This window comes from Micromesistius poutassou (genome assembly GCF_964030765.1).
Source record: "Micromesistius poutassou genome assembly, chromosome: 21".
NCBI lineage: Eukaryota > Metazoa > Chordata > Actinopteri > Gadiformes > Gadidae > Micromesistius > Micromesistius poutassou.
Window position 1 is genome coordinate 532,532 of NC_140291.1, and position 19,852 is coordinate 552,383.

Consider the following 19,852-nt stretch of genomic DNA (forward strand, 5'->3'; position numbering starts at 1 on the left):
TTATCCAACGGTCCAAAATAAATAAAAAAGGGGTCCTTTGTTTGTTTGTTTTCAAATAACATAAATTATATGAAAACATATTTAACAGCCTAAAAAATATTGAATGACCATTTTTTTTTTACATTACATGAATAGATTTTTTTCATTAAAAAGTGATAAAAACAGAAATGTTCTCTGGACCGGGAGAAGGTGACCATTCACCATCGAGGTGCCACGTGTCCAAATGGGGCGTTTGGCTGTACAGGGTAGGGGTTCCAGTCGTTCAACATTCACAGCATTGTCTCCTGCTCCTCTCCCTCCTGGGTACCACCAGGAGGCTCTCCCCGGCCCCCCTCACTCCACTCTGAACCCCCCCGTCGACAGCCTGTTCCTGGGGAGCTGGGGGTCTGGAGAGGGTCGCTGGTCTCCATGAGGTCACTGGAGGCGTAGCCTGGACTGCTTCTGATTGGGTGCATGGAAGGCGGGGCAACCGGCATGACTCCGCCCCTCAAGGTGACGGCAGAAAAGCTGACGCTGTTATTGGTGGTCATGTTGCCATAATAACAACTGACTCCGCCCCCACTGCTGGTCATCCTGGACTTCTGTCTGAGGTCCGAAACTAAACTCCGTCTAAGCCACGCCTTCTTTACCTCAGCCTGCACCTGATAGGAGGGGAAAGAGTGAGCCAGGACTACTTTAACACCAGATTAGACATCAGATTATAGTACATATCAAATTATGTTACATGAAACATATCAGATTAGATACCCTATTAGATATCAGATAAAATATCAGATACATTTTGCTATCAGATCAGATATCGCTATCAGATTGGATATCAGATTACATTCGATATCAGAACATATTAGATATCAGATGAAACATCAAATCAGATTATATGTTAAATCAGATTAGGTAAAATCAGTATAGACAGGTTAAAATATCAGATTACAGATCAGATTACAGATCACAGATCAATACCTCTCCGTTGCAGAAACAGTAGATGAAAGCCACAACAAATCCCTGCAAAATAAAAACACACAGGCACATGAACACACACATACTCTCACACAGACACACACACACACACACACACACACACACACACACACACACACACACACACACACACACACACACACACACACACACACACACACACACACACACATACAGGGTATATGGTGGAGGTGTGTTAATTGATCTATGCTTTGTATAATTACATGTTTATTAGGGTACCAAGCACAAAGTGCGAAGGCAACCTATTGTAATCGTTAGTGTTATTATTATTATTCCGCACACGCTTTTGATGACACTTACTACAGCTGTACAGGTTGACTCAAGATTAACAGAGAGCAAATATTACACTGACTGGCCCAAAGGGTGGCTCTATAACAACAGTCAAAAATGCCAACTTTGAACAAGCATATCTCGAAACCGCTTTGACTTACAGTCATGAAACTTTGTTCACACACGCATGTCCTCATGGTGAACAAATCTGCCTCAAGAACTAATAACTCTCTTTGGATAGATCAACGGCCATCTTGAATTTTGTTAAAAACACTAAATTCCCAGGTTCCCAGGATCCCAGGTTTTTTGACTTACACACAAATCTGTTTAGCACATATCATGTATAGACCAATGTCTTCAATCTGACGTAAAGCAAAGTCTGTACATTAGAGATTAAAGCACCCAGGAGCCATTGACTTCTAAAAGAGGGTGTGGTTTAAAACGCGTAAAGACTTAAATGCTGATATCAACATCAAAATGGACTCCTATGATCTTGGATCCAATACATCACATATCAGATGAATGAAGAACGTCTTTAGGAGAAGATAAAATAATGGTCAAAGTCATTTTTTTTCCAACCAAAGTGGCCCAAAATACATTTGAAAGTGGAGCGGACCACCGGGGAACCTCGCAAACGTCCCGATGGCCACCCCGGGCCTGGGGGGAGCTATAACCATGAACTGAAAATACATACTTTGGACGGCCATATTTCCTGACCCCTTTCACCTACAGTCATGAAATCCTGCAGACATTTGTATGTCCTCATGTTGAGCAAATTTTCCTAGGGAACCCAGAACCTGTAACAAAATGACGGCTGGACGTCCAAATGAGCCAAATCAATGTTAGGTGGCTAAAGGCGGGCTTAACTTGAGTCAATCATCACCAAACTTGGTGTACTTAAGCATAGGTCAAGGTTAACCAGGCTAAAGTTCATCAAAATAGGACGATAGGGGGTGCTAAAGCGATCAATTGAAAACTTTAAATACTCATAACAACCTTTTGACGTACGGTCATGAAAGTTTGTTGTGAAAATGCTGCTTGCAGCTTTAATATATATATTGTGTGTGTGTTTGTGTGAGTGTAATATGTCTGACCTGAAAGGAGTTAAAAAACATCTCGTAGTGCATCTGGACCTGCCAAAGGAGGCCAGAGACGTCTGTGTATGGAATAGCCATGAAGAGCATGTAGTGAACTCCAAACAGTGGCATCAGGACAAGTGTGGACTTCAGCAACTTCCTGGAACCAGAGGGACACCATGTAGTGAGCTCTGAACACAATGAAGAACACAATGAACTCTAAACGTTGACACTATCTAATTAATCTTACACTATGAGCAGCACTGTAGTCCACTCCAAACACTATGAAGACTGTGTAGTGAACTCTAAACACTCTGAACACTAGTAAACTGTAAACACTCTGAACAGTAGTGAACTGTAAACACTCTGAACAGTAGTGAACGTAGGTTACAAATGTAACTATGGATCTGTGAGACCGAGGGATGACCGTCACTACGGTCAAAAAAGGAATGATCACCTTCGTTCTGCCTATCACCGAGACCATATGTCAAAATAGTCATGTCCATGACCTCCGGAAGCAGAACGACTTGCGTTAATAAATAGCAGAGAATGCTCCCAGGTCAGTCTCCTATCCCTGAACGCCTCAGAATGGTCCGAGCGACAAGGATAGTGACGGTCATCCCTCGGTCTCACAGATCCATAGTTACATTTGTAACCTACGATCTGTTTCGACCTCACTCTGACCGTCACTATGGTCTAAAAAGGGATGACACATACCAAAAGGGTCGCGAGGAACCCAGAATCAATTATTAAAACCTCGCTCGGTCACGGACATGAGGGAGGCATCGCCGACTGGAGGCGGGCGAGTGACATCCACCCTATAAAAACGGGTAAAAATGCATGGCGTCGACCATGAGGCCGCTGCACAGATATCATCTGCTGCTACACCCCTAAGGGCAGCCCAAGACGTAGCCATACTCCTGGTAGAGTGAGCCCTCGTACCAGAAGGAACCGGTGTTCCCTGCGCCCTGTAAGCATGGGAAATAACCTCCACCAGCCAATGCGAGAGTCTCTGCTTGGAGAGTGGAAGCCCCTGCCTTGCTGCACCGTAACAGATGAAAAGCTGAGAGTGCGCCTTCCGCAAGGACTGCGTACGGGCCAGATAGGCCCTCAAGGCCCTGACTGGGCACAGGGTCAGCAACTTGTCTTGCTCTGCCTGTGAGGTGGAAGAAGGCTGGAATTGAGTCACCTCCAGAACCTGGTTAATGGACTGCGGATTAAGAACCTTTGGCCGGAAAGCTGGATTCGGCCAAAGTGACACGCTAGCACCTCCTGCCTGCCACCTAAGGCAGTCGTCACTAACGGAGAGAGCACACAGCTCACTGACACGTTTCGCCGAACAGTGCGGCAAGAGAAAGGCAGTCTTAAGCGACAAGGAACGCAATTGTTATTCATTCAAATAATAAACCTTGGGTAACTAGAGATCTTAAACTTGTCATAAACAAAAAGAAAAGGATCTTCTACACAGGAGACTCTTCTGAGAAGAAGTCTGTCTCCAGAGAAGTGAAGAGGGAAATTGCCAAGGCTAAAATAAAATATAAGAACAAGATAGAAATGCAATTCAGCGGGGGTAATATTAGATCAGCCTGGCAGGGCTTGAAGTCAATGGTCTGCATAAATCAGAGTACAAAGGGGACCCAACAACAGGTCAGCATTGGGGGGATAAATGATGCAGATTTGCCCTGTGCTTTTAACAGGTTCTTCTCTCGGTTTGAAAGGTCTGATTTTACTTCTGAAGTCCATAAGTGGAGGAATTCTCTCGTACCTCAAAGAGATCTTGAGATATCACAAGATAGGGTCACTGCCTTACTAAAGAAAATTAATATAAGGAAAGCAGCCGGCCCTGATACAATTTGTGGGCGCACATTAAAACACTGTGCCACTCAGCTCAGTGAAATTTTCACAAGTCTTTTCCAACTGTGCGCTGATCATTGTCAACTTCCCTCCAGTTGGAAAACATCAACTATAATCCCTATCCCAAAACTAACAAAACCCAGAGAGTTAAATGAATTCAGACCTGTTGCTTTAACATCTCTGGTAATGAAAATTTTTGAGAGAATCCTAAAAGATGAAGTTATCTCCTTAGTATCCGATAAGCTCGATCCCTTGCAGTTTGCTTATCAGGCTGGTAGGGGGGTAGAGGATGCAAAAGCCTTCATCCTTGATAAAATTTACAAACATTTGGAGAAGCCCCAATCTCATGCAAGGCTCTTATTTGCAGATTTCTCCTCTGCTTTTAATAAGATGCAGCCACATATTTTAATAGACCAGCTTTCATCATATTTTAAATTACCCGACCAGCTTTTATTATTGCTCTTAAATTTTTTAACGGACAGAAAACAGAGAGTCCTGGTAAATGGCACTATGTCCAATCCACTGGTCTCAAATACAGGCTCACCCCAGGGTTGTGTCCTGTCGCCTTTACTTTTTATCTTGTACACAGACAGCTGTAGGTCTCAAAATGGAAGCAGTCACTTGGTGAAATTCTCCGACGATACTGCACTTCTAACTCTCCTTGAGGGCTCAGAGTCTGACCATGGCAGCGCCCTACCTGACTTTGTAAAGTGGTGTGAGGAAAACTACCTTGATCTCAACGTGTCAAAAACAAAAGAACTTGTTGTTGATTTTAGGAAACATCGTGAGGAACTAAAACCAAGTATCATTCAAGGCAACAACGTTGAGATTGTTGACACTTACAAGTATTTAGGAACAGTGTTTGACTCTAAACTGAAGTTTGATGTAAACACAGAGAATATTATGAAGAAGGGCCAACAGAGGATCCACTTGCTAAGAAGGCTAAACTCTTTTAATGTTTGTAAAGAGACCATGTGTATGTTTTATCAGTCCTTTATTGAGAGCATTTTAACATTTTCTTTTATTTGTTGGTTTGGTGGCCTCTCTATCAAGGACAAGAACTGCCTGTACAATATTGTGAAGGTGTGCTCCAAGATTATTGGCATCCGCCAGAGAGACCTGAGTTCCCTGTGGGAGAGGCAGGTGATCAAAAGAGCGCGGGGAATAATTTCCCAGCCCGACCATGTTTTGTCTTCTGACTTTGTTTTAATGCCATCTGGCCGTCGTTTTGCTGCACCTCTTGTCAAGACAAACCGTCGGGCAAAATCCTTTCTTCCCTCTGCCATCAGGTTGTTAAACCGGGAGGGCATGTGACAGCACTTTATATTGTTGTATTTACTGTTGCTATTTATTTATGGTGCCATGTATGTATTACTTTTTATCTTTATTATTACCAACGTGCGGTGAGAGTCTGTGCCACATACTGTTTACCTGATATGAACTTGTTTTTGTCTCCCTTCTCTTTCTTTTATTTGTCTTTTAATGAAACTGAGTCTGCTAAACCGAATTGCCCCTTGGGGATAAATAAAGTTGTCTGAATCTGAATCTGAATCTGAAATCTGCGTCTAAAATAGGCTCATACGGGCCTACAGTAAGTGACGTTAAAACCGTGGGCAGATCCCAGCCCGGTGCCCGCAAAGTGCGACCTGGACGCAACCGGCGGGCTCCCTTCAAGAACTGGCAAACCAAGGGATGCCTACCAAGGGGACCATTGTCCACACCCCGGTGAAAGGCCGAAATTGCTGAAGCATATACCTTCACGGTACTGGCCGCCTTGCCTTGATCCAATTCGGACTGCAAGAAACGTAAAACCTGTGGCACGGGGCAAGTCGCTGGCTCGAGGCCCATGCCAACACACCAATCTGAAAAGATCCCCCACCTGAGTGCGTAGCAAGCTCTAGTGGATGGAGCCCTGGCGTTATTTAGCGTGTCCTGGACAGACACATCTACCTGCTCAACGACGGGCCCTGCAGGGGCCAGACCCACAGACAGAGGGTCCCTGGGTTCGGATGCCAGATCCGCCCGTCTGCCTGTGACAAAAGATCCGCTCTGCATGGCAACTGCCATGGATGACCCTGCAACAGCCGGAGCAGGTCCGGGAACCAAGGCCTCGCTGGCCACCGTGGAGCCACCAGCAGGACTGAGTGATGGCCCTCCTGGATCCTCCGGAGAACCTGCGCTATGAGCGGGAGTGGAGGAAAAGCATACAACAAGCCTGTCGGCCATTCTTGTGACAGAGCATCCAGGCCCAAACTGCCCCCCTGCCCTGTGAGGGAGTACCACTCCGGGCAGTGCGTTGTCTCCGCCGATGCAAAAAGATCTACATGTGCGATCCCGTACCGCATCCAGATCTGGCTTACGTCCTCCGCGCTCAATCTCCATTCTCCCGGGAGTGGCCCCGTCCTGGAGAGAATGTCGGCTGCTCTGTTCTCCACACCCGGGATGTGCACTGCCCTCAGTGAAGACAGCCGTGGCCAAGCCCAAGTCAATAAGGCCTCCACCACCTTGAGGCACCGCTGGGACCTCGTTCCCCCTTGGTGATTGACGTAATACACCGCCACAGTACTGTCCGTCCTCACGAGAACGTGTTGGTGTTGTAACACCGGCAGGAATCTCTGCAAGGCAAGATGGATGGCCTTCAGTTCGAGGACATTGATGTGCTCCAACGTCCATGGGGGCTGCCACATGCCCCTCGCCGTCCGTCCTTCCCAGACGGCTCCCCAGCCTGTCAGGGACGCGTCCGTCGAAAGGACCTGTCTCCTGTGTGGAAGCCCCCCCAGTGGGACACCTCGGAGTAAGAACTCCCGGTCCCTCCAAGGGCGCAGGGCTCTGATGCAAGCCCGGGACACACGCAGCCTCACCTGCCTGTCGCTCTTCGGGTGAAGACCGAAGGCATTGAACCAGCACTGCAGGGGGCGTGCCCTCAGCAGGCCAAGAGGAACTACCGCCGCAGCTGCTGACATCAAACCCAGCAGCTTCTGGACTCTGTGAGCAGTCACGAGACCGCCCAAGCGGAAATGACCCAGCATGCCGAGCAGGCTGTCTGCTCTCCGTGGAGTGAGAGACGCCGTCATGCCGACCGAGTCGAGGAGGACACCGAGGAACTCTGCCTGTTGGCGGGGTTGCAGGTTGCTCTTTTTGTGGTTGACCTTGAAGCCCAGGAATTGAATGTGGGCCAGAACAGTCTCCGTGTCGCGCACTACCTGTTCTCGGGAGGGGGCGCAGACGAGCCAGTCGTCCAAATACGGCAGTATTTTGAGACCGCAAGCCTGAAGGGGGGAGAGCGCGGCTGACACCACGCGAGTAAAAACTCGTGGGGAGAGTGAAAGGCCGAAAGGTAGGACCTGGAACTGGAACGTCCTGCCCTGGAAGGCAAAGCGCAGAAAGGGCCTGTGTTCCGGGCAAATCGGAACGTGGAAGTAGGCGTCCTTTAAGTCCAAAGATGTGAACCACTCCCCCTGCCGGATGGACTGCATCACCACCCTTGTGTGGACCATCTTGAAGGGCAGCACCTTGAGGTACCGATTCAAGGGCCTGAGGTCGAGAACGGGCCGAAGACCGCCATCTTTCTTTGGGACGATAAAATACTTGCTGTAGAACCCAGCGAGCTGTGCGCTGGGCGGTACTTCTGAGATGGCCCCTTTCAGAAGTAGCTCTTGAACCTCTGTGGCAAGTGCGGACATTAAAACCGGGTCTTGTACAGACGTTACCTTGACCCCTGAAAACATAGGGGGCCGTCGTCGAAATTGCAATCGGTAGCCCCGAGCCACCGTGGCTACGACCCAAGGGTCTGGGACAATCCCCTCCCAGGAGGTCCGTGACAACTGGGAAGGACAATCGACGGGCGCCCCTGGGATGCTATGCGGGACCACTACCGCGGCCCGCACCCCTACCCGTGCCTCGGTGTTGACCCCCTCTACCCCTGGAACGGGGATATGGGGCTGATCTCTGGTCAGGTGGACGAAATCGCCGGTCACCAGAGGACTGTGGGATGTTCCCCCTCGGCGGAGGCCGGGCCGGCAGCCGCGGCCTATATCCGCCCACGGGCGCCCTGCTGACCGTTGAGGCAGGCTTACGGCACACACGCTGGACAGCTTCCCTCGACACTGCAGCACGTTCAGCGCGGTCGAGCACCTCCTGGGATCCTGGGTGGAAAACATGCCCGGGGGCAACTGGGAGGTTCAGCAGCTCCTGCTTGATGGGCTCTGGCAGGGAGGTCTGTGCCAGCCAAACCTGCCTGCGGCACAACACCGCGGAACCCATGGCGTCTCCCACATCACGTGTCAGCTGGGCGTGGGATGACAGAGCTGCATCCAGCAGGGCCCTGGCGTCCTGGTCATCTCGACTCAGTGTCTTGCGAAGCGACGCCAGCGTAATGGCCAGAGCGTTACCCATCCGGGCCGCTCGTGCTGCTGCATTAAAAGTACGAGTGGCCAGGCGGTCCGTCTTTGCGCACTCCTTACGGGGGCACCGTGGGTTGGGTGACACACCAGTGAGGCCCAGAGATGTCAAGGCGGCCATTGATGGCTCGACCGGTGGCATGTCCCCGAGTCCAGTCTCCACGGGGTACGTGGCTGTTGCTAGCAGGCGGCAGCCTGCATTGAACTGTGGGCGCTGCGTCAACTTACCCCATGATGACCTCAGCATTGCCGTGTAGTCAGGCGGCACCGGCACCGGCACGACCCACGCTGTCGGTCCCGCTTGTGAGTATGCTTACGGCCATGCCCGCTGAAAGGGAGTGGCTGGACAGGGGAACGTCGCCTCTCTCGTCGGCCCTCATGCACGTGGCCGCATATCAGGGCGGCCCGGCGTTGTCTCTCACCCCTGGAGAGGTCGCAGGCAGCGCTGCAGGGGTGGTCGACGTCCTCCAGGACGTGTGCGGCCCCAAGACACATGGGGCACTCCCTGTGCCCATCACTGGCACTCATGGAGGCGCTGCAGATCCTGCAGCAGTGTGAAGCCATCGCAGGCCCAGCCTAGGCGGTGTTGATGCCTGGAGCCCTCCTCGATTAGTCCACCAGGGTATTCCGGTGGCCCGCACCAGCGCACGAATGCACCTAGCAGGCGCACACTAGCCCCACCGTCTGCGAACAGAGGTCTAGGGTGCCACAGAACAACAGCCACAGTGCCACAGAACAACAGAGAACACCCCAGAAATAAATCCAGGTACACTCAAACAATAAACCACTGCACAAGCAGGCTAAGTAACAGAAAATATTACAGCAACGTGATTACTTACCGTGCTACAATAAATAATAAACTCCTCACTGCACAAGCAGGCTAGAGGAACAGAAAATATTACAGCAACGTGACTACTTACCGTGCTACAATAAATAACAAACTAGCGCTAGGTGGCCTGCAGCAAACTGACAGGCCAACACAAAATCCGGCTGCACAATGCAGTAACACACAAAAGATAACAGGCAGACTTACGAAAAACTTCGGCTGCAACGACAACAAAGCACAGAAGACCGCACGGCGGCCCACACCAGTGCGCGCACGCACCTAGTGGGCTCGCACCAAGCCCACGGCTGCGAACAGGCGTCTAGGCACAGTATAAACAACACAAATAGCCCGGAAACTAGCGCTCAAAACAGCAATCTAAGCTAAACAAAGAGCTAGCTTAGCTGAAAGAAAAACACCACTCCAATCCTCGGGGGCAAATAATATGCACCCGTACCCGCAGGTAGCGAATTACGTAAGTGATGTCTTACCTTACAGAAGTCTCGAAGTCTCTTCAATACTCACAAGGTCTCTGAGGCGAGAAGGAAAAAGAGACTGACCCGGGAGCATTCTCTGCTATTTATTAACGCAAGTCGTTCTGCTTCCGGAGGTCATGGACATGACTATTTTGACATATGGTCTCGGTGATAGGCAGAACGAAGGTGATCATTCCTTTTTTGACCGTAGTGACGGTCAGAGTGAGGTCGAAACAGATCTGTAAACACTCTGAACAGTAGTGAACTGTAAACACTCTGAACAGTAGTGAACTGTAAACACTCTGAACAGTAGTGAACTGTAAACACTCTGAACAGTAGTGAACTCTAAACACTCTGAACACTAGTGAACTGTAAACACTGAACAGTAGTGAACTCCAAATACACTGGAGACTATGTAGTGAACTCAAAATACTAGCAACAATATGGAGTGAAGTGAACTGTGCTGAACTCTGAACACTAGAAACACTGGCGAGCTTTCAACACTATGAACCATGTGGTCAACTCTGACCCCTAGGAACACAACATGGCAACAACAGACCTGTAGGTTACCTGTACTACTGGGTAACCTGCACTACTGGGTTGTAGGTTACCTGTCCTAGGTTACCTGTACTACTGGGTAACCTGCACTACTGGGTTGTAGGTTACCTGTCCTAGGTTACCTGTACTACTGGGTAACCTGCACTACTGGGTTGTAGGTTACCTGTCCTAGGTTACCTGTATTGCTGCCTTGGGTCTAATTTTCCTGTATTCGTTTCCCAAAGCTTGGAGGCCAAGACTCTGATGATGTTGAGGAAAAGAAAGAAGTTGACCTGCGGAATGGAGACTGATTACGCCCAGCAGGACATTAGAGCAGCACCCTTCAGGACAAAGTCAACAGCACAACCTAAAAATATGAACTACATGATTCAGATGTAACTTACTCAATGTGAGGGGTGTGTAGGTACATCATATCATCATCATCACATTTCAAGTCTCAGACTTTGTACATACTACAGGATCACATCATATAATGATATGGTTTACATACTACAAGGATATGGTTAACATACTATAATGATACGGTTTACATGCTATAATGATACGGTGAACCTACCATATTGATATGGTATTATATTAGTAATATAATGATATGGGGTACATACTATAATGGCTGCCAAGATAGGAACCTGATAAATCCATTTCAGGTTTCCTGCACTAATGTCCCAGCATCTGAAACAAAAGATCCAATGCAATGTTTGTGTGTCAACAACACAAAGATAATCCTCACATAAATACAAAACACATGACACAGACAACACAAATATAAAGACAACACACACATGGATTTACTGACTGTGTGTCCGCTAGAGAGGCCCGGACACTAACCCACACGGAGACAAAGACGGCTGGTACCCCTGGAGAGAGAGAGAGAGAGAGAGAGAGAGAGAGAGAGAGAGAGAGAGAGAGAGAGAGAGAGGGGGGGGGAGAGAGAGGGAGGGGGAGAGAGAGAGAGAGGGAGGGGGAGAGAGAGAGAGAGAGGGGGAGAGAGAGAGAGGGGGAGAGAGAGAGGGATGGAGAGGGAGAGAGGGAGAGAGAGAGAGAGAGAGAGAGAGAGAGAGAGAGAGAGAGAGGGGGAGAGAGGGAGGGAGAGAGAGAGAGGGAGGGAGAGAGAGAGAGGGAGGGAGTGAGAGAGAGGGAGAGAGAGAGAGAGAGAGAGAGGGAGGGAGGGAGAGAGAGAGAGAGAGAGAGAGAGAGAGAGAGAGAGAGAGAGAGAGAGAGGGAGAGAGAGAGAGAGGGAGGAGGAGAGAGAGAGAGAGGGAGGGGGAGAGAGAGAGGGAGGGAGAGGGAGAGAGAGAGAGAGAGAGAGAGAGGGGGAGAGAGGGAGGGAGAGAGAGAGAGAGAGAGAGAGAGAGAGAGAGAGAGAGAGAGAGAGAGAGAGGGAGAGAGATGGAGAGAGAGAGAGAGAGAGAGAGAGAGAGAGAGAGAGAGAGAGAGATGGATAAAGTAACAGAAATATTGGTGGGTTTCTAAAAACATGGTTTATAAATGCACCTCCAACTGGACTGTAACTCATTCGGGGTAATTTGATGGAACGATAATATAAAAACAACATGTAAGTACAGTGTCTTAAAGATTGTATAAAGATGAACCACATCTAACTACAATGTATAATATAGATGAACTACACATTAATACAGTTTAATTTACAGATGAACTACATGTAACTACGATGTATTGCAAAGATGAACTTCATTTGTTTCCTGCAATGTATTGTAGATGAACTACATGTAACTACAGTGTAGGATACAGATGAACTACATGTAACTACAGTGTAGGATACAGATGAACTACATGTAACCACAGTGTAGGATACAGATGAACTACATGTAACCACAGTGTAGGATACAGATGAACTACATGTAACTACAGTGTAGGATACAGATGAACTACATGTAACTACAGTGTAGGATGCAGATGAACTACATGTAACTACAGTGTAGGATACAGATGAACTACATGTAACCACAGTGTAGGATACAGATGAACTACATGTAACTACAGTGTAGGATACAGATGAACTACATGTAACTACAGTGTAGGATGCAGATGAACTACATGTAACCACAGTGTAGGATACAGATGAACTACCCCAGCCGATGATGCTGAGAGTGCACAGGTAGCTTCTGTCAGAGAGGAAGGCCATGAAGATCAGGCTGTGCAGGTAGACCCCCTCCACCAGGATCCAGTAATGGTTGGTAGCCAGGAAGTACAGGAACAGGGTGACAGCCAGCTTACAGCCAAACTGTTGGATAGAGGGATGGATACATAGATACATAGATAGATGGATAGATAGATAGATAGATGGATAGATATATAGATACATAGATAGATATATAGATACATAGATAGATGGATAGATATATAGATACATAGATAGATATATAGATACATAGATAGATGGATAGATATATATATACATAGATAGATGGGTAGATATATAGATACATACATAGATGGATAGATATATAGATACATAGATAGATATATAGATATATAGATATATAGATACATAGATAGATATATAGATATATAGATATATAGATAGATGGGTAGATATATAGATACATAGATAGATGGATGGATATATAGATAGATGGATAGATATATAGATACATAGATAGATGGATAGATATATAGATACATAGATAGATGGATGGATATATAGATACATAGATAGATGGATAGATATATAGATACATAGATAGATGGATAGATATATAGATGCATAGATAGATGGATAGATGGATGGATATATAGATCAACTGTTTAGAGTAACATGGTAACCAGCCAGCTTCAGCCAAACTGTTGGATAGATGGATAGCAAAGGAGCATCACACACAGGCTCACTCTGATAACAGCAGCATCCCGCACACACACACACACACACACACACACACACACACACGCACGCACACACACACACACGCACACACGCACACACACACACACACACACACACACACACACACACACACACACACACACACACAGTTTCCTCTGGTTGAAATGCTATTACGTTTACATTTCTCAAACGTCTCATAAGTTGTTTTTATATTAATAATAAATCATACAATATATATATATATATCTATATAAACTTAGATTATATCAATTATAGACCGAATGGAAATCGATACGGAATCAGATAGTATTTAGAAAAATACTGAATAGTGCTTGTGGAACTGAAACTGCCATTTCAAGCAACAGTTATTCTAATTAATGCTCTGCGTATTTTGCGGTAATGCTCCAGGCTTTTGTAATGCTCAAACACTCTCAATTGTAATGGCTTGAAAGTATGTGATGGTAGGACATAAAAAGATGGAATTCAATGGCCCACGAATCAATAGATAATTGTTTTTTTGACATTGAGAAGGAACTAGCTTGATAAAGGGTTGAAACTGTGACAAGGGAAGTGGTTTTAAAGCCCATGACCGTGCATTTATAAACAAAATAGTGTACAGTTCAAAAGCTGTAAGGGGGACTTCGTTTGAGGCAGGGAAAGACACACATTTAAAATAGATAAAATAGATAGTTATTTGAGTCACCATTTACTTGCTACTGAACGCATTTAGTGTTTGACCTTGTCCGTCACAGGCTGCCGCCGGAAGACGTGAACGGGAGACATTCAAATGCTAACCTGTTTTGTTACGATTTGTTATTTAGATTTTAGATTTTGCCTAAAAGCTCAAAGCTAAGCTCAAAGCTAAAGCACAACGAGCACAAATTTAGCGGGAACTTATTTTGGGATAGCTTTGTTTTGAACTAAGCAAGTTATATTGAGTGTGTAGTAGCGGATGTAGCACACACACACACACACACACACACACACACACACACACACACACACACACACACACACACACAATACAAAGCACTTGGGATACCTTGAAAAGTGCTATATAAATGCAATGAATACATGGCCATTGCTTTGGGCTTTGGCGCGTCAGGGTTTCACCACGGGTTAGGGCTAGGGTTAGGGGTTAGGGGTTAACAGTTCAGTCTTTACCAGCTGAGGTGGGTGTCCGGTAAGCTGCCATCCTGCCTGGTCATCTTCTGACACCGAGTGGAGAACGGCGTCCTTCACAAAGATACTCACAGCTCGGCATATGAAGGACAGGAACAGGTGAATGTGGATGTGATTGCGTGTGCAATGGAGACGCCTTCACGACATCAGTGGAAACACAAAGGAAAACGTAAACATGTGAACTCTTCACACTGCAAACGTTATTTAGTGAATGGAGAACAATGTGCAATGCTTGTGTATAAATAGAAACATACATATATTGTATATATATATAGGTCTGACTCAGAGTTATCCTGAGGTGAACAACGTACTTGAAGTAGCATAAGGTGAAGACAGCGACGAGCAGACACAGCAGGGAGATGGAGTAGCCCACCGTGTACATCATGTGGAGCCTTCTAAACACCTTGAGACAGTTAGACGTCAGACCTAAACACCTTGAGACATCAGCCCTAAACGCCTTGAGACATCAGACCTAAACACCTTGAGGCATCAGACCTAAACACCTTTAGACAGTTAGACATCAGACCTAAACACCTTTAGAGATCAGACCTAAACACCTTGAGACATCAGACCTAAACACCTTGAGGCATCAGACCTAAACACCTTGAGACATCAAACCTAAACACCTTGAGACATCAAACCTAAACACCTTGAGACATCAGACCTAAACACATTGAGACATCAGACCTAAACACCTTTAGAGATCAGACCTAAACGTCTTTAGACAGTTAGACCTAAACACCTTGAGACATCAGACCTAAACACCTTTAGAGATCAGACCTAAACACCTTTAGAGATCAGACCTAAACACCTTTAGAGATCAGACCTAAACACCTTAAGACATCAGACCTAAACACCTTGAGACATCAGATCTAAACACCTTCAGACTGTTAGAAATGCATACTGTTAAACAAGCTGCAACATTAAGAAACCTCTGCTTGGCTGCTGTAGTCGGAGCTGAGGGAAGTGCACTCGGTGTAGTTGGCCCAGGTACGGTTTAAGGCATTGGCCTGCTCCCAGGCCCCCGAGGTGTCACATTGGCGATGAACCCGACCTGTCACCAAGAAATATCTCAGTGTTAACCACTGACTTAATACCATAATGAATGCACCTAATAGTGGAAGGAATACACCAAAAACTATAGTAAATAGACAAAACACGATAGAAGATACACCTTATACTGTAGTAAATACACTGAATACTATAAGAATAAACAACACAACCCCATACAGGAGAATCAATAATAATGTAGTAAATCAATATTAACATTTAAGAATTTCAAGACCCTTTTTTCCCCAAGTGACTGAGAACAATGAAAGCACACAATCACAACTGGTGTAACAACCGGAAATAAACAATTAAATATCCCACTGCCAACACAGGCACTGGCTCTTATAGAAAAGACTGTCGCTATACCTTTGTGGTTGAAGTCATAGATGTACTCTGGACAGGGCATGGACACCCACTCTCCAGCTCCACCGCTGGGCCAGCACACGATCCCGTCCCATTCAGGAATACACTCGCCTGCTAGGGTTAGATCAGGGTTACACTAGAGAAACACTAGGGATGCACTAGGGTTAGATCAGGGTTACACTAGAGAAACACTAGGGATGCACTAGGGTTAGATCAGGGTTACACTAGAGAAACACTAGGGATGCACTAGGGTTAGATCAGGGTTACACTAGAGAAACACTAGGGATGCACTAGGGTTAGATCAGGGTTACACTAGAGAAACACTAGGGATGCACTAGGGTTAGATCAGGGTTACACTAGAGAAACACTAGGGATGCACTAGGGTTAGATCAGGGTTACACTAGAGAAACACTAGGGATGCACTAGGGTTAGATCAGGGTTACACTAGAGAAACACTAGGGATGCACTAGGGTTAGATCAGGGTTACCGGTTAGATATGGGTTGGACTAGGGTTATGATTTAGACTACGGTTAGCCTAGGGTTAGGGGTGGACTAGGATTAGAATAGCATAAGGGGTTAGACCACGGTTAGAATATATTGAGGGGTTAGAATAGGGTTACACTAGGGTTAGGAGTTAGACTAGGATTTAAAAGGAGTTAGGGGTTTGACTATGGTTAGACGAGAATAATATAGTATTAAGGGTTCGACTAGAATTAGAAAAGAGTTAGACTAGGATTAGGGGTTAGATAAGGGTTAGACTAGGATTAAGGGTTAATAGTGAGGGTTAGGGCTAGACAAGGGCTAGAGGTTATACAAGGGTTAGACTAAGGTGATGGTTAAACTACACTGTCGGGGAGAGGAGTTACACTAGACACTACACAATTCAACGCAGGTAAAAAATATATATAAAAAACATTATACACTGGGCGTACCGGTATTCCCTAGCAGGGGATAGCAGTTGTACTGGCCGATTTCCAGTGTCCACCAGTAGAATACTTTGGTCGTACAGGGAAGCTCCCAATATATCTGGTAGAAGACATTGCTTGTACTGGGCAGCTCCTACTATATTCAGGACAGGTCTGTGCTTGTACTGGGCAAAAGTCTTTCCACCATTGAGATGTGTTGCATTTCACACCTGTGATTGACAGGCAAGATCACGTAAGAGAAGCCCCAATTGGTCGGAAATTTGCCGGGAGCCGTCTTTAAATCAAACTTGACTCACACCGAGTCAGGCGCAGTTACCACAAAACGTATATTTTTCTCACAGCGCATTTCCATCACTCAGAGCTTAACAGAAGGCCCTACCATTTCTAACAAATTACACTCAAATAATAGCTCTAGAAATGTTCAAAAGATTCTTAAAGAGAATTGAAAACGTTGACTTCAGAAGATTCAGAAGACCTCAGAAGGGAAACTTCTTAAGAATTATCCTAGGAAGATCCTGGGATCGGGCTCCTGTTGTGGAGCGTTGTGCATAATATCCAAAGACAATCAACAACTGATCATACAACTGATCATACATACGTGTAATGTGAGGAACATTAAATGTAAAGGATATTAAAAAGGTTGTTTATCTGTGTTGTGAATGTCAGAGACCTCTAGTCCAGGCTGATATCATTGTCTCTTTGACAGCCAAATTTCCTCTCAGGGCTAAATTGAGCTACGGCCTCTCGGATGAGGGAGATTGCAACGTAACGTATTCCACTTTTAATTTCACTCCTACATAACTGTGTCTAGTACAGGATTCGATTCCTTTCACACTCTTTGGAGTAGAAAGAAATGTAAAAAACCTTTTATGAGGGCCATCTGGTTCTGGATGCTGCGATCACACGCGTCCTGAGCACCAATCAGAAGGTAGATCTGCTCTTCTCTTGTGATCACATCATCAGAGTCTATCTGAGAATGACAATGAAAAAATAATTAATGAATAGATTAGTCATCATGGCTAGGGAGATGGGCTCCGCGATGGGAATTGAAGACAGCGTGTTAACAAGCAAACAACAAGACCGTTGTGAGGTACCCCGACAACACTTTGTAACGAGCTGTCAACACTCATCGGCCCTTCATTTTACTAATCCAACATCATTCACGTGTCAGAGCGTGTTTTTATAAATAGCAGCCAACTGGACTGCTGTCCAGAGAGATGTGGTCAGGGTTCGGGTTAGGCTGTTGATTTGAAGTGATTCTTCAACCACAGCCCTGGTCGTCAGCTCCCTCCCAAGGGTCCAGTGTGGCGTCTTGGGGAGTCGTGAAATAGTTGTACATGGATGCAGAATGTAGCGCTGCCACGCCAGGCCTTCTCCAGAGGGGTGGGGTGGGGGGGACGCGGCTGGCCCCCAGGTATGTAGTTTGCTTTTTTTTTCCGTAGACCGCTGAACAATTGTTGTAAATTGCATCACGTTTTCTTCCCCACGGGGCCTATTTTCGAGAACTGTTCCCTCTTATAGTACATAATTGGTCATGCACGCTTGTCAATCAAGATCCCTTCCTGACAAGTGAGTGGTGCTTGATGTAAATGAATTTGTTCTATTACCTTATCAGCCCACACAGTAGTAAAGCTAACATTATGACAAATTGTTGGAGCTAAAGGCAGGTATACTGGCTTGTTTCTGCTCACAAACAGAGCGGTCAAAACAACACCAGACTCAACTGACTGTCAGAGATAAACCAGACCCCATAGACAAGACTTCCGTTGATCCTTCCGGTGTATTCTATGGATTTAAAATGAGTTCGACTTTTGTGCTCTCCTTCCAGAAATAATAGATTTTAGATCGATAAATACTGTGACAGCAGAGCTCTCTCTGGGACAGGCCTATTCATCCATTTCACTCAGTGGGCAGTAGGTCAGAGGTCAGAGGTCAATGCTGTATTATTCTGTGAAAAGCTGAAATCAGGTTAGAGCTTCCCTGAGGGTTAGGTCAACCCTAACTCTAACCCTGGTCCACCAACAACGGACAAGCCCTGACAAAAAAGAAGCAATCCTACCTTAAAGCTGTATTGGGTTGTTGCTGAACAGCCTACTAATAGTTGGTATATTTCAGGTGTGGTCTGTCCATCATTAATACTCAGCTGGTCTGTTTTTACAGACCAGCAGATTTCATGATTGATTTCCTTTTGGATATTCTTTGTTGTAACTTAGCCATTACATTTTTCTTACACTAGCTTTTTACACTAACACCCATTTCTTATTTTGCTATTACTTTATATCTCCCCACACTACTGCTCCAACTGCACATATAGCCATCCTACAGAAATTGGCCTCAAATAATAGATAAATGGCCATATAAATGAACTTGATTGAGTGATTAGACCATACATAAAACATACTTTACAGGTGAAACATGAGGAAATATTTGTTACATTTAAACAATAAATAACGGATGTGATTTTACTTTAACTGTATCTCACGTGTCACATGTTAACTATCCCAAGACATCAAATTTAAATAACCTCATCAGCCATCCATTGATGACAGCCAATCAAGGGTTCCACTCACCAGCGCAGTCACAGTCTTCAGGGAGAGCTGGTGCAAAAGGAGGATGCAGATCCAGACAGAAGTCATGACTGTTTCAATCTTTCTATCTGGTTACCATAACGACCCAGGTCCCTCCAAAAAGCTTTGATACCATAGCTGCTCAGACTGTTACTTCTTCATGTCTTGCATCTGAAGGACAACCACTGAACGACCACGCCTACAGCCCCGTCGGGCTGGCTGTGGGCGTGCTCTAGCTGCCTTGGGAGGCGTTTCAGAAAGGAGGAGACCCAAGGCTGTGGCTTTCATTCACATATTCTACCATTTTCAGGACTGTGCCTTGTCCTGCCAGTGCTCAGGATGATCGTATTTTAGACTTTACTCTGCGGAGGCAATGTTGTTATACACTAGGAGTAGACGAGACGACAAAATGAACAACGAATAGCCCACACTTCATGGCTACTAAACACATTGACTGAAGTTC

The 19,852-nt window shown here is 46.1% G+C and overlaps 1 protein-coding gene across 1 annotated transcript; it reads right to left on the minus strand.

The window, feature by feature from the left end:
• Positions 1–269: 269 nt before the first annotated feature.
• On the minus strand, positions 270–19,825 carry pth3r (parathyroid hormone 3 receptor; the record flags this gene model as incomplete). The annotated part of the gene is made up of 14 exons (XM_084485516.1): positions 270–641; positions 961–1,002; positions 2,364–2,505; positions 10,634–10,728; positions 11,062–11,128; positions 11,253–11,313; positions 12,548–12,701; positions 14,466–14,619; positions 14,795–14,886; positions 15,416–15,537; positions 15,900–16,010; positions 17,687–17,792; positions 19,393–19,478; positions 19,819–19,825. 14 exons carry the CDS (start codon positions 19,823–19,825, stop codon positions 270–272), a joined length of 1,611 nt encoding a protein of 536 aa, XP_084341642.1.
• Between the last annotated feature and the right edge of the window lie 27 nt (positions 19,826–19,852).